Raw genomic sequence first — 13431 nt, 5'->3', positions numbered from 1 at the left:
CCCCCCCCCACACAAAATGTCTCATCGCGCTTTGTCTGAAACGCACAGTTACACACACACACACACACACACACACACACACACACACACACACACACACACACACACACACACACACACACACACACACACACACACACACACACACACACACACACACACTCTTGCTACCCTTTCACCTATATATAAATCACAAATCACATCCTCATTCACTCTGCCAGGGTGTCGGAGGCCCCCCCGAACCTTCTGACCTTCTGACCTTCTCCCTTTGCCCCCCCCCCCCCCCTCCCCCCTCCTCCTCTTCCTCCCTCGGCTGTCGATGCAACAACTGTCCTCCCGTCGTCGTATAGGGAGGCCGACTCCCCCCTCCTCCCCTTCATTCCCTCTTCGCCCTTCCCTTCTTCTGCTTCCTCCCGTTGTCCTGGACCTCCTCCTCCTCCGCCGCCGCCGCCGCCTTGCTGTGGCCGTTGGTCGCCGTGGAGATGCCGTTTGTGACGGGCTTATTATTGGCTCCTCCCCCCCCCTTCTGGCCGTGGCCCGGCTTGTTGTTCCGGTAGGCGTGGTAGTAGAAGTTGGCGAACAGGACGATGAAGGTGACGGCGTAGCCGATCAGGGCCCACTGCATCCAGGCGGGGAACGGACAGCCCGTGTACAGGGAGTGGCCGGCGTGGCCGATGGTGACGAAGAACTGGATCTGTCTCACGCGCACACACACAGACACACACACACACGCACACGCACACACACACACACACGCACACACACACACACACAAAAACACATTTCAGAAGTTCAGAAGGAATAACAATCTCAAGAAGTGCAATGAAATGGCAAAAAGAGGGGACATGTATTTCAAAGAAACTTTCAAGGAAACTTTCACGATGTTTCAATGTGGTGCACGTTTAAAAAAAACAAAAGCATCAGTTGTTGTATTGATCACTCTGAGTTAATAAATCGTATTAACCGGAGCCATTCGACGGAGTGAGTTATTACATGTTTCCCACAGATTGGATGGTATAGGTGACACCCAGGGGATGTTCTACTGAGTGATGACACTGCCATTATAGTGAAGCTCATTTGAGGATTAAAAACTCAAAAGATTCTGTGGGTCCAACCAAATCAGTCTCCCATTCATCGTCTACGGAGCAGCTCCAGACTTTACCCCTGATGACGTCACCATCATCAACATCATCATCACGTTTTAAATCTTATTTTCGCTGGTTTCTGGCTTTGGGGGGAAGAGTACTGTAGCTCACGTTCACAAACACTAATTGAATATTCATAGGCCACAGAAATAACATCATCCATATTATTAATCATGATGTTCCCCTTCAAAACATAAATCAGTTTAAACATTTTTACAACAAATATATAATAGGTATCATGGAAGAGGAAGTGTGTTGATGGTATTTATTTAGTATATATTATATATTACATATTTATAGGTATATTTATATAAATATATTTATATATAAATGTATTGGATTGTACAGCGTTTATACATATAATTAACAATAGATTAAATGATCATTTGTGACAGTTAAAAAGGGGTAGGAATTTTTTTAAAGTGTATACTTCTTCCTACTCCTTTTTCGAACAGGGTAAACTATGATTTGATTATCTGTTTGTTCTCTTTTCTTTTTTTATTATCTTTTGTATATGTCAAATTAACAGATATATATTCGTTTTTATGCTTGTTCGAAAATAAAAAATCTTTCATTCATTCATTAATTCATCCATTCAACGTCTCACAGAGCTCTAAGAACACAGGCCTACCATCTGGATGATGGTGAGGTACTTCTTCCACCAGAGGTACTTCTGCATGTGGGGCCCGAGCGCGGCCAGGCCGTAGTACCCGTACATCAGGACGTGGATGGAAGAGTTGATGCCCGCACCGAAGAAGGCTGTGGACGGGGTTAAAGGTCACAGGGGTCAAGCAGCTTAAGCATGTCTAGCACACCATGTCAAGAGTTCCAGGATGAGTAGCTCAGCACAAAATGAAGATCATCTCATTACTGATCACGGCACGTTTTTGTTTGATTACACCAATACGCAATTTGATTACTATATGATTATGCTAAATTCACAATTGTTACACAAGTTTGTGTATTTCATCATTTACAGACAGCGGAATTACGTCTACACACAAATTATGATAAGAAAAAAATAATCTAGTAATCATCCTCTATTTTCTCTCATTTATTTAATTTAAATTATACTATTTACTATAATAATGTATAGTATAAACTGCAACCTGAAAGATTTATATCGGCTTAAAAAAAGGTGAGTACACTGAGGTCCCAAGTTGGTTTCTAGAGAACCTTAATCACAGTTACTGATGTCTCAAAGGTTTCTAGAGAACCTTAATCACAGTTACTGATGTCTCAAAGGTTTCTAGAGAACCTTAATCACAGTTACTGATGTCTCAAAGGTTTCTAGAGAACCTTAATCACAGTTACTGATGTCTCAAAGGTTTCTAGAGAACCTTAATCACAGTTACTGATGTCTCAAAGGTTTCTATAGAACCTTAATCACAGTTACTGATGTCTCAAAGGTTTCTAGAGAACCTTAATCACAGTTACTGATGTCTCAAAGGTTTCTAGAGAACCTTAATCACAGTTACTGATGTCTCAAAGGTTTCTAGAGAACCTTAATCACAGTTACTGATGTCTCAAAGGTTTCTATAGAACCTTAATCACAGTTACTGATGTCTCAAAGGTTTCTAGAGAACCTTAATCACAGTTACTGATGTCTCAAAGGTTTCTAGAGAACCTTAATCACAGTTACTGATGTCTCAAAGGTTTCTAGAGAACCTTAATCACAGTTACTGATGTCTCAAAGGTTTCTAGAGAACCTTAATCACAGTTACTGATGTCTCAAAGGTTTCTAGAGAACTTTTTTTTTTTATCCACTTTTTCTCCCATTTTTCTATATTTTTCTCCCATCCCAATTTCGTATCATCCAATTCAACCCTCCCCTGTCATGAACGCTGTTTCTTGCCTCCCACAAGCCGGCTGCAATGTGGACTAAGTCATACATAGCACAAGTCCCCTCCGGTACTTGACGTAACAGCAGTCGCATCTTTTCACCTGCGCAGCTCGATCTCTCAGTGTCGAGGAGTAACGCGTGGGAGGCTCACGCTGCCCCCGACACTTCCTGATTCTACTGCGCAGGCGCACCAACCGACTTGTAGGAGTCGCTTGTTCACAACGTTCGATCCCCACCCTTCAGTTTTCCCTCCCCGTAATACGGCCAATGTGTATTACTGCGGACGACCAGCTAAACTGAAAACAATGTGGAAAGCTGGATTCGAACACGCGAATCCTAGCGTCTCCACACTGGTGGCGAGTGCCTTGCCCACTACACCACCTAGCCGCCCTAGGTTTCTAGAGAACCTTAATCACAGTTACTGATGTCTCAAAGGTTCCTAGAGAACCTTAATCACAGTTACTGATGTCTCAAAGGTTTCTAGAGAACCTTAATCACAGTTACTGATGTCTCAAAGGTTCCTAGAGAACCTTAATCACAGTTACTGATGTCTCAAAGGTTTCTAGAGAACCTTAATCACAGTTACTGATGTCTCAAAGGTTCCTAGAGAACCTTAATCACAGTTACTGATGTCTCAAAGGGTTCTAGAGAACCTTAATCACAGTTACTGATGTCTCAAAGGGTTCTAGAGAACCTTAATCACAGTTACTGATGTCTCTTAATGCAACTTTTATGTCACTCTACGTTGACATGTGTCACAATTTCTTACGTCCATCTTCGTAAGGAGCAGTTCGGTTCATACGGTTCATACTCAACAGCCAAACAAAAACTAATTTGAGCAATACATCAGAATGAAGCACTAAGGCTTGCAGTGTGAATGCTTCACTGGCTTCACATTACAAGGAAAAGCTCCCCCAAAACCTTAATACACACACACACACACACACCGTCACACACACACACACACACACACACACACACACACACACACACACACACACACACACACACACACACACACACGCACACACACACACACACGCACACACACACACACACACACACACACACACACACACACACACACACACACACGCACGCACTGGCGTAGTACTCACATTGGCCACCGGGGACCCACTTCATCCCGATCCACCAGAGGATGAACATGGTGCAGTGGTGGTAGACGTGCAGGAAGCTGACCTGGTTGAACTTCTTCCTCATGATGAAGAACACCGTGTCCAGGAACTCGATGCCCTTGGAGATGTAGTACCACCACAGAGCTGACGCTATCTGGGGGGCGACAGAGAGCGTGGTTAAAGGCATCAGGTACCACCACAGAGCTGAGGCTATCTGGGGGGCGACAGAGAGAGCGTGGTTAAGCATCAGTTACCAGGTATAGGCTACTGGTGGTTCTATACCTACATACCATACCACCGCTTTTATCCAAAACGCTTTACAACTTAAATGCCTCACATTCACCCATTCACTCACACATTCACACACCAACGGCGAAAGCAACCATGCAAGTGTAACGAAGGTCCGTGAGTATATCCACCGTCACGATGGACTTCAAGTGTTGTGAAGTGACTGTGGCACGTAGCGGTACTGCAAGTTAAACTCATCCACCCTTTAACACATTAGGTGCCAGCAACGACAAATCTCGTTGTTGGCCGCCATGCGTTGAGTGCCAATGACGAGAAATCTGGTTATTTAATCGTTATTTCTTTTATTAGCGCCGATATCCATTCATTTTTCATCCATCCAGCCTCACGTTATCATTGGGACTGGCTCTGACCTCGAAACGGGCAAATACCGCCCCCTATCGTCTCCCGGATGGTATTGCACCCATTGGATTGGAGTCAATGAAAATGCATGAGAAAAAAATACTCCGGATTCCACATTTTACTTCTGAGCCATGTAACCTGAGACTATTGCATTCATTGAGGCAACCGAACGCACCGTGGATTATCTGTTTTGAGGTCTAACGTTGGATCAATAAACGCGATCGATATTTGGAATGGCGATCAGGAATTGGAATAATCTTTTTGCAGAACATCTGATCTGAGGTAAGGAATCTACTTTACCAGTATTGGGTTAATCAGAGTTTTTTTTCACAGCGTTCACAACGTGTCCCCTATGTGTGTATGTGTGTATATGACGTTAGCGCTGACCAGGTCATGGATAATCGATTTTTCAGCCCGCTTCTCTAGCATGCATAAGTACACATATACTATCGATAATCTAGCGTTTATTTGAAAAGGATTCATAAATAGCCCGAAAAATGACAACGTGTTTTGTGTATTCCAGTAAAGGGCTATTTTCGTGGATTTTTCTGGAATCACTAGAAATCTTCAAAACTATACTCGTATTCAAAATGGTATAAAACGGAAATGTACTGATGAAAAAACAATCCGTTTCGTACATGTTGACTGCAAGCAAGTCGGCTTGAGAATCGGCTTGAGAATCATGTTGGCATTCGGGGTGTCGCACTAGCTTGGTTTAAATCCTATTTAACTGATAGAACACACTGCGTGGTCTATAATGATTTAACATCTGAGACCCTCCCAGTGCAATGTGGTGTCCCACAAGGCTCTGTCCTGGGCCCTTTGCTATTTTCGATTTACATGCTACCCCTCGGCGATATCATACGCAAATTTGGCATAAACTTTCACTTTTACGCTGATGACACCCAATTATATATACCTATTAAGCCAAATGATTCCTCCCAACTTCAAAACCTTGAGGCCTGCTTGCTTGCCGTCAAAAAATGGATGTCGCAAAACTTTCTACTCCTTAATGCAGATAAAACTGAGATGTTAATTGTTGGCCCCCCAAACCACAGAGGCCTGTTTCAGGACATCTCCCTCAACTTTGATACCTGTCATGTATCCCAGAGCTCCACCATAAAAAACCTCGGAGTCATTTTTGATTCCTCCCTCTCATTTAATGCACATATAAAAAATTTCACCAAGATTGCATTCTTCCATCTTCGTAATATCGCAAAAATACGCCCCATTTTAACTCTGGCTGATGCTGAAACCCTGATTCATGCTTTTGTCTCATCACGTCTGGACTACTGTAATGCACTTTTTTCAGGCCTACCTAATTCAAGCATCAAAAATCTTCAACTCGTGCAAAATGCGGCTGCACGGATACTAACTAGAACTAGAAAATTTGATCACATCACACCAGTTTTGTCCGCCCTACACTGGCTTCCTATCCAAGCCCGTTCTGACTTTAAAGTGCTACTCCTCACCTACAAAATTTTAAATGGGCTTGCACCGCTCTATCTATCCGATCTCATCTCCCGATACTCGCCCGCTCGTGCTCTGCGCTCACAAAATGCGGGGCTTCTATCGACCCCTAGGGTTAAAAAGAAATCCGCCGGCCACAGAGCCTTTGTCTACCGCGCTCCCTACCTGTGGAACAAATTACCTGCCGTCATCAGGGGCGCCTGCTCTGTCGAAGCTTTTAAATCCCTGCTTAAGACTCATCTTTTCTCTCTCTCCTTCAACCTACCCTGATCTCACCTGGTCGGGGACTGACCTTTAGATTAATCTGTGTAGTTTAGTTATGGTACAGGGTACTACATGGTACCACTGGGTAGTTTACTACAGGGTAGTTTAGTTAGGGTACAGGGTACTACATGGTACTACATGGTACTACATGGTACTACATGGCACTACAGGGTTCTACATGGCTCTACATGGCTCTACGTGGCACTACAGGGTACCACAGGGCACTACAGGGTACTACATGACACTACAGGGTACTACAGGGTACTACAGGGTACTACATGGCACTACATGGCACTACAGGGTACTATAGGGTACTACATGGCACTACGGGGTACTACATGGTACTACATGGCACTACAGGGTACTACATGTCTGCTCCTTTGCAGCACCACAAACATGGGAACTCTCTAACTCTTCCCCCCCCCCCCCCTCTTCCCCCCCCCCCTCCCCCCCTTCTCTCTGAGTGCCCGTCTCCTGGCGCTGACTAAGGTGATGGATGCCTCGGGGTCTTGGCCAAGATTGTAGTGACTGCTCTACATGCACCTCCGAGGCCTTGGATCAGTTATTCACCGCCGTCTGTCCGTGGTCCTGTCAACTGATTAACAGTATTAACAGACTGTTAACAGATTAACAGTCAATGCGGTTCCATTGCTGGGTTAAGTACTTCCATTTCTATTCACATAATACGCCTACTTCATATATCTGCTCCTTTCACATATATGCCTACCACTTGTATCTATTGCTATGTCCGCCTACTACAATCTCATGAGCCGTCTAACGCCTGTCCCGTCTCCCTGTCTCCCTATGACTTGCTGTCCTGGAGTGTTGACCGGAGTGTTGGACGTCCCGTGACGAAGGCCGAGAGGTTGCGACCCCCTCTGCGTGCCCCCCTGTCTCCGGAGGTCTCGTAGTGGTGACCGGAGTGCCCGATGTCCCGCGATGATGTCGGGGAGTTCGTGACCCTCTCTGCGCCGCCCCCTATCTCCCTGTCTCCGGCTGTCCCTGAGCAACGACCGGAGTGTTAAATGTCCCTTGACTAAGACGGGGAGGACGTGACCCTCTTTGCGCCGCCCCTGTGCCTCAAATAGATTGCTATCAGCTCTATCTTTAATCTTTCAAAATGTTCAGTTGCTATCGCTATTAGCTCTATCTTTAATTTTTCAAAATGTACAGTTGCTATTGCATGCACTCATCTGTGTTCCACTACACACATGAGTGCATGCTTACCAACTGTCCGTCTGCAACACTACTATCACCAACATCTAAGAAGGGAGATCCCCCCTTGAATGGCCCTTCTAAGGTTTCTCTCCTCCACACTGCCTGTGGAGCTTTTTTCCCTATTGTTAGGTTTTAGTGAGTTTTTCCTTACCTTCGCGTGGGGTATGTCTGGGAGTGCTTGCATTCTTTCATTTATTTGCATCCATCTAAAAATGTTTGCACCTTATGGTGTTCTTGTTCTGTTCTTGACTTATTGTTATGTTTTCTTCTTGACTTGTTTAAAGAAGATCTGTACGGCCCATGGGGACATTAACGTGTGTTGTCGGGCCCTATAAATAAATTTGATTTGATTTGATTTGATAAGCGACGGTTGTATTAGACACATAAGATATAGTTTATGCGTTCGCAAATATCCCCGTCCTCTCATTGACTAAAGCGATAAATAGCGCACCCCCTGCCAGCACACAATGTGTTAAAAGGCATGCAGACACGTTACCAAGAAGTGAATTCACGTCTTGGTATAGTGTTCTGTGATGTCGCCCGCGGTGCGGCTGACCCGGAAACTCACTCGGGGCATCGAAGTTTAACACACAACGCACAGGTGGCAATACGAGCCCGGCTATACAAGGTGCCAACCTGCTCATCAGGAGCAGTTAGGGGTTAACTTAAGTGTCTTGCTCAAGGACACTTCGACACTGCTGGGAGGAACCGGAATTGAACCGCATTATCAGATGACCACTCTACCTCCTGGGCCATTGACGCGCCTATGATGGATCTGTGATGCTCTAGTCCAGCGGTTCCCAAACTTTTTTGGCCGTGCACCCCCCGTCACCTCCCGACCTAGCTCGCGCACCCCCCAATGGGTTTCTGTTAGAAAAAATTGTTGCTGGTCTCCGTGCACAGATTCAATTTTTTATTTTATCTCTTCCCACGGCGAATGGATAGGGAATGGATAGGGAATTTCTTTATTTAATTCAAATGTTCACGACAATACTTTGCCAGCATGTTTAATATCCATAATACTAAAGGTTTGACTAAGATTTGTATGACATTTTATTGTAAAAAAAAAAAAAAAAAAAGATTTACCACCATTAGCCTTTTCATGTCACGCACCACCTAGAGGGCGCTCGCGCACCACAAGGGGTGCGCGCACCACAGTTTGGGAACCACTGCTCTAGTCTATTATATGGTTCCAAAGCATCTCTGTCATAAAAAGAACATAGGACTGTGAAGTTTCTTTTGTAGGCTGTTTTGTATTTCCTGCACCCAATGTGGTCGTATGTGTATTAGGGTGGGCAATATGGACAACATCAAATACCACAATATCTTTGACCAAATACCTCGATATCGATATTGTGAGAATATTGTAGGGATGACTATTGATTAGTGTATATTTTACACAATGGGACTTTTCATAAATAATCATCAGAAATGTGGATATAATGACTAATAATAATAACATAAAAAACAAGTTCAATTTGTAACGCACTTTATATTTGTGACAATCTCAAATTGCTACAGGAGATAAAGATACAAAATAAGATTTATAAAAACAATTAAAATGAATAAAACAACCAAGTGGCTAGAGGCAAATAATAACAGCTACAACAGTCTGGTAAGTTCAGAAAATGACATAATTTTACTGTAATGCAGCCTTTAAAAACAGGAATATAAACACTTAAGCTATATCACAATAAATTACAATATCCAAAATCTAGGACGAGATCTAGTCTCATATCACAATATCGATATAATATTGATATATTGTCCAGCCCGAGTGTGTAGAGAATGGCTGAGCTGTGTACATAGCGGACACACGTACAGTGTACACTACAGTGTATACTGTAAACACACACACCTCTCTCTCCCTCTTTCTCACACATGTGAAAATGTGAATGACTGCTTTTTTCTATAGCGCGTTTATAGTACTACACAATAGAATGACAGCATACAGTAACATTTTTAGTGGTTGAGAGTATGAGTGGTCCCAGTGGAAATCAAACCCCTAACCCTGGCAGTGGTAGTGCCTTGCCCAAGCTACACAGGACCCCTGTAGCTTGATGGGGTTGTAAACAAAGAATAACAACTGTCCAAAACATTTAATAAAATCACAGAGCAATATGGTAACTTGCAAACAAGTTGCGATTACTTTAGGATGGCAGAGGTCGTGACCCAGATCAGACAGCATGGCATGGGGTCAGGGGTCAGGTTTCCCAGAGCGTTAAGTGTCAGCTTTGGCAGTCTGGGTGTAAATCAATTATGCATCCTATTTTGTGTGAGACCGGAGATAGATCGACAGACAGACAGTGGTTAGGTTTCTCTCCTCTGGAGCCACGTAGGGACGCACCGATCCGACTTTTTCAGTCCCGATACCGATACCTGGGCTTTGGGTATCGGCCGATACCGAGTACCGATCCGATACCCATTGTTCAATTAATAACCTGTATGCCTCACTGTGTGGAAGGGATCATTCTTTTGTGCAAGGCAACATCAGGCTTGACTTAAAACATTACTTTCCTAGCTTAATGAAACAAAATGTAACAAATTAACACATAGATATAAATGTACTGAATTGTTATTTATTATTAAAATTAAATAACAAAAAATATATAAATATATATTTTTTTATTGTCTCCTATACCCAATCTAGCTATTTTAGTCATATCGGCAGGGGCGTAGCTGGGGGGGGGGGGGGGGTAGCTTAGGATGATTCCAAGGGCCCAGCACTGGGGCCCCCCCCCAAAAAAAAAAAAAAAAAAAAAAAAAAATCTTTTTTTACTAGACATCACTCAGGTGTATTATTGATGCTCTCATTGATACTATGTTTGTTTCTGAAGTGTGTGTGTGTGTGTGTGTGTGTGTGTGTGTGTGTGTGTGTGTGTGTGTGTGTGTGTGTGTGTGTGTGTGTGTGTGTGTGTGTGTGTGTGTGTGTGTGTGTGTGTGTGTGTGTGTGTGAGATATATAGAGAGAGAGGGGGGGGCTTTGGTAGACTATTGCATTGGTCCATTCATTGAAGATGAACGCAATGCGACATCCTTTACTAGGCTCACCCACCAACAGTGCAGGTGCTGAACTGCTGATCCGAATGTATAGGTAAAAACCATATTATGCGTTTTCATTCACAAAATGAAAAAAAAAAATTCCGCTCGCGCGCTTACGCGCGCTCGCATTCACTGGGGGCCTACAAATACATTCTTTCAGGGGGCCCAGAATCTGGAGCTACACCCCTGCATATCGGGGCCGATATCCGATATCAATATCGGATCGGTGCATCCCTAGTGTACCCCCTGCTACCAATAGGATTCAATCTGAACCAGAACCATCCAAAACTCTGCCCTCTTTTCTCGATCCTCACAAGTGTCCGTGCCCTGAAGAAGGCAGGGTTTGAGATAAAAGGTACATTTCCTCCCCAGTGTCCTCCACTCAGAAGGCCCGTCAGCCTCCCTACTGTCTCAGTCAAGGAGGAAACACTGAGGGAAGTGGATTGCCGACTCGCCTCAACTCTTTCACTATACCACACTACCAAAGGGTTAACCCTTTCACTGCGGCAATACAGAAGGTTAAAGACATCTTATTTTGCATGGGTGGGATAAACTCCAATCCCCAAATCAAGAATTCCCATGTGTTATTTCCAAGGCCTAGGAAAGTTCATTCAATACATGTGTGAACATGAGCTACTCTCTCTCCCAAAGCCATAAACCAGAGAACTCAAACTTGTGGTGTCATCAGGAAAAGGCTGGCACTCCACTATTTTTATTTGTATCCAATTTTTTTCTCCTCCTTTTAAATTTTTTTCTCCCATCCCAATTTAGCCGTGCCAATTCTCCCCTCCCCTGTCTTGATCGTTGCTCGCATGTGCCCTCCACTGGCCGGATGTAGGGAGGATAGAAGCCTTGCATCACATGTCCCCTCCGATACATGTGGAGGCAGACAGTCACATCTTTTCACCTGCCAGCGCGGACTCCAATTTGGCGAGGAGTAGCGTGTAGGAGGCTCACACTGCCCCCGCCATTTTCCTGACTTTGCTGTGCAGGCGCCCCAACCGACCCGTAGGAGTCGCTGTTCACAACGACCAGACTACCACCCATCGACTTCCCACCCGCTAACTCTGCCAATTGAGTTAGTATGACGGCCGGCCCAAGCCGGAGGCAACACTGACAGCCGGATTCGATACCGGTGTCTCTTGCGTTGGTGACGAGCGCAATGTCCGCTGCACCACCCAGCCGCGCTGGCACTCCACTATTCTGTATTGTCGCAGTGAAAGGGTTAACCATTTGGTAGTGTGGTAGTGAAAGGTTAACCTTCTGTATTGTCACAGTGAAAGGGTTAACCATTTGGTAGTGTGGTAGTGAAAGGTTAACCTTCTGTATTGTCGCAGTGAAAGGGTTAACCATTTGGTAGTGTGGTAGTGAAAGGTTAACCTTCTGTATTGTCGCAGTGAAAGGGTTAACCATTTGGTAGTGTGGTAGTGAAAGGTTAACCTTCTGTATTGTCGCAGTGAAAGGGTTAACCATTTGGTAGTGTGGTAGTGAAAGGGTTAACCTTCTGTATTGTCGCAGTGAAAGGGTTAACCATTTGGTAGTGTGGTAGTGAAAGGTTAACCTTCTGTATTGTTGCAGTGAAAGGGTTAACCATTTGGTAGTGTGGTAGTGAAAGGTTAACCTTCTGTATTGTCGCAGTGAAAGGGTTAACCATTTGGTAGTGTGGTAGTGAAAGGGTTAACCTACTGTAGTGTGGTAGTGAAAGGGTTAACCTACTGTAGTGTGGTAGTGAAAGGGTTAACCTACTGTAGTGTGGTAGTGAAAGGGTTAACCTTCTGTAGTGTGGTAGTGAAAGGGTTAACGTACTGTAGTGTGGTAGTGAAATGTTAACCTACTGTAGTGTGGTAGTGAAAGGGTTAACCTACTGTAGTGTGGTAGTGAAAGGGTTAACCTACTGTAGTGTGGTAGTGAAAGGGTAGTGAAAGGGTTAACCTATTGTAGTGTGGTAGTGAAAGGGTTAGCCATTTGGTAGTGTGGTAGTGAAAGGGTTATTCTAGTGTTCTCAGTTCTGAAACAGAAAATATACCCATACACTCAGAATACTCCCTTTACGATTACTCATTGATTTGAGAACATCACATGACAACGACTTTGTTTTACCTTTCTTCTCGACCAAAGGCTGCCTTTCCATCATCTTCTACAAGTTACCAAAGGCTGCCTTTCCATCATCTTCTACAAGTTACCAAAGGCTGCCTTTCCATCATCTTCTACAAGTTACAAAGGCTGCCTTTCCATCATCTTCTACAAGTTACCAAAGGCTGCCTTTCCATCATCTTCTACAAGTTACCAAAGGCTGCCTTTCCATCATCTTCTACAAGTTACCAAAGACTGCCTTTCTGTCATCTTCTACAAGTTACCAAAGGCTGCCTTTCTGTCATCTTCTACAAGTTACCAAAGGCTGCCTTTCTGTCATCTTCTACAAGTTACCAAATGCTGCCTTTCTGTCATCTTCTACAAGTTACCAAATGCTGCCTTTCTGTCATCTTCTACAAGTTACCAAATGCTGCCTTTCTGTCATCTTCTACAAGTTACCAAAGACTGCCTTTCCATCATCTTCTACAAGTTACCAAATGCTGCCTTTCTGTCATCTTCTACAAGTTACCAAAGACTGCCTTTCCATCATCTTCTACAAGTTACCAAATGCTGCCTTTCCATCATCTTCTACA

The 13431-nt window shown here is 44.2% G+C and overlaps 1 protein-coding gene across 1 annotated transcript in view; it reads right to left on the bottom strand.

Annotated features, from left to right (window-relative positions):
* Window positions 1-376: 376 nt before the first annotated feature.
* The window catches only part of LOC311241758 (very long chain fatty acid elongase 4-like), a gene marked incomplete at its 3' end in the record, with an annotated part of 36404 nt that continues 23349 nt past the window's right edge, over window positions 377-13431 (bottom strand). Inside the window, exons 5-7 of the mRNA XM_084330660.1 lie at window positions 4107-4278; window positions 1777-1904; window positions 377-694 (exon numbers count right to left, since the gene is read on the bottom strand). Of these exons, the coding sequence (XP_084186786.1) occupies window positions 377-694; window positions 1777-1904; window positions 4107-4278 (618 nt within the window). The remainder of the gene's footprint in view (window positions 695-1776; window positions 1905-4106; window positions 4279-13431) is intronic.

Source organism: Notolepis coatsorum (assembly GCF_963971535.1).
Source record: "Notolepis coatsorum genome assembly, chromosome: 15".
Lineage (NCBI taxonomy): Eukaryota > Metazoa > Chordata > Actinopteri > Aulopiformes > Paralepididae > Notolepis > Notolepis coatsorum.
Note: the sequence above shows the minus strand (reverse complement) of the source record. Positions and strands in the feature narration are given on the sequence as shown.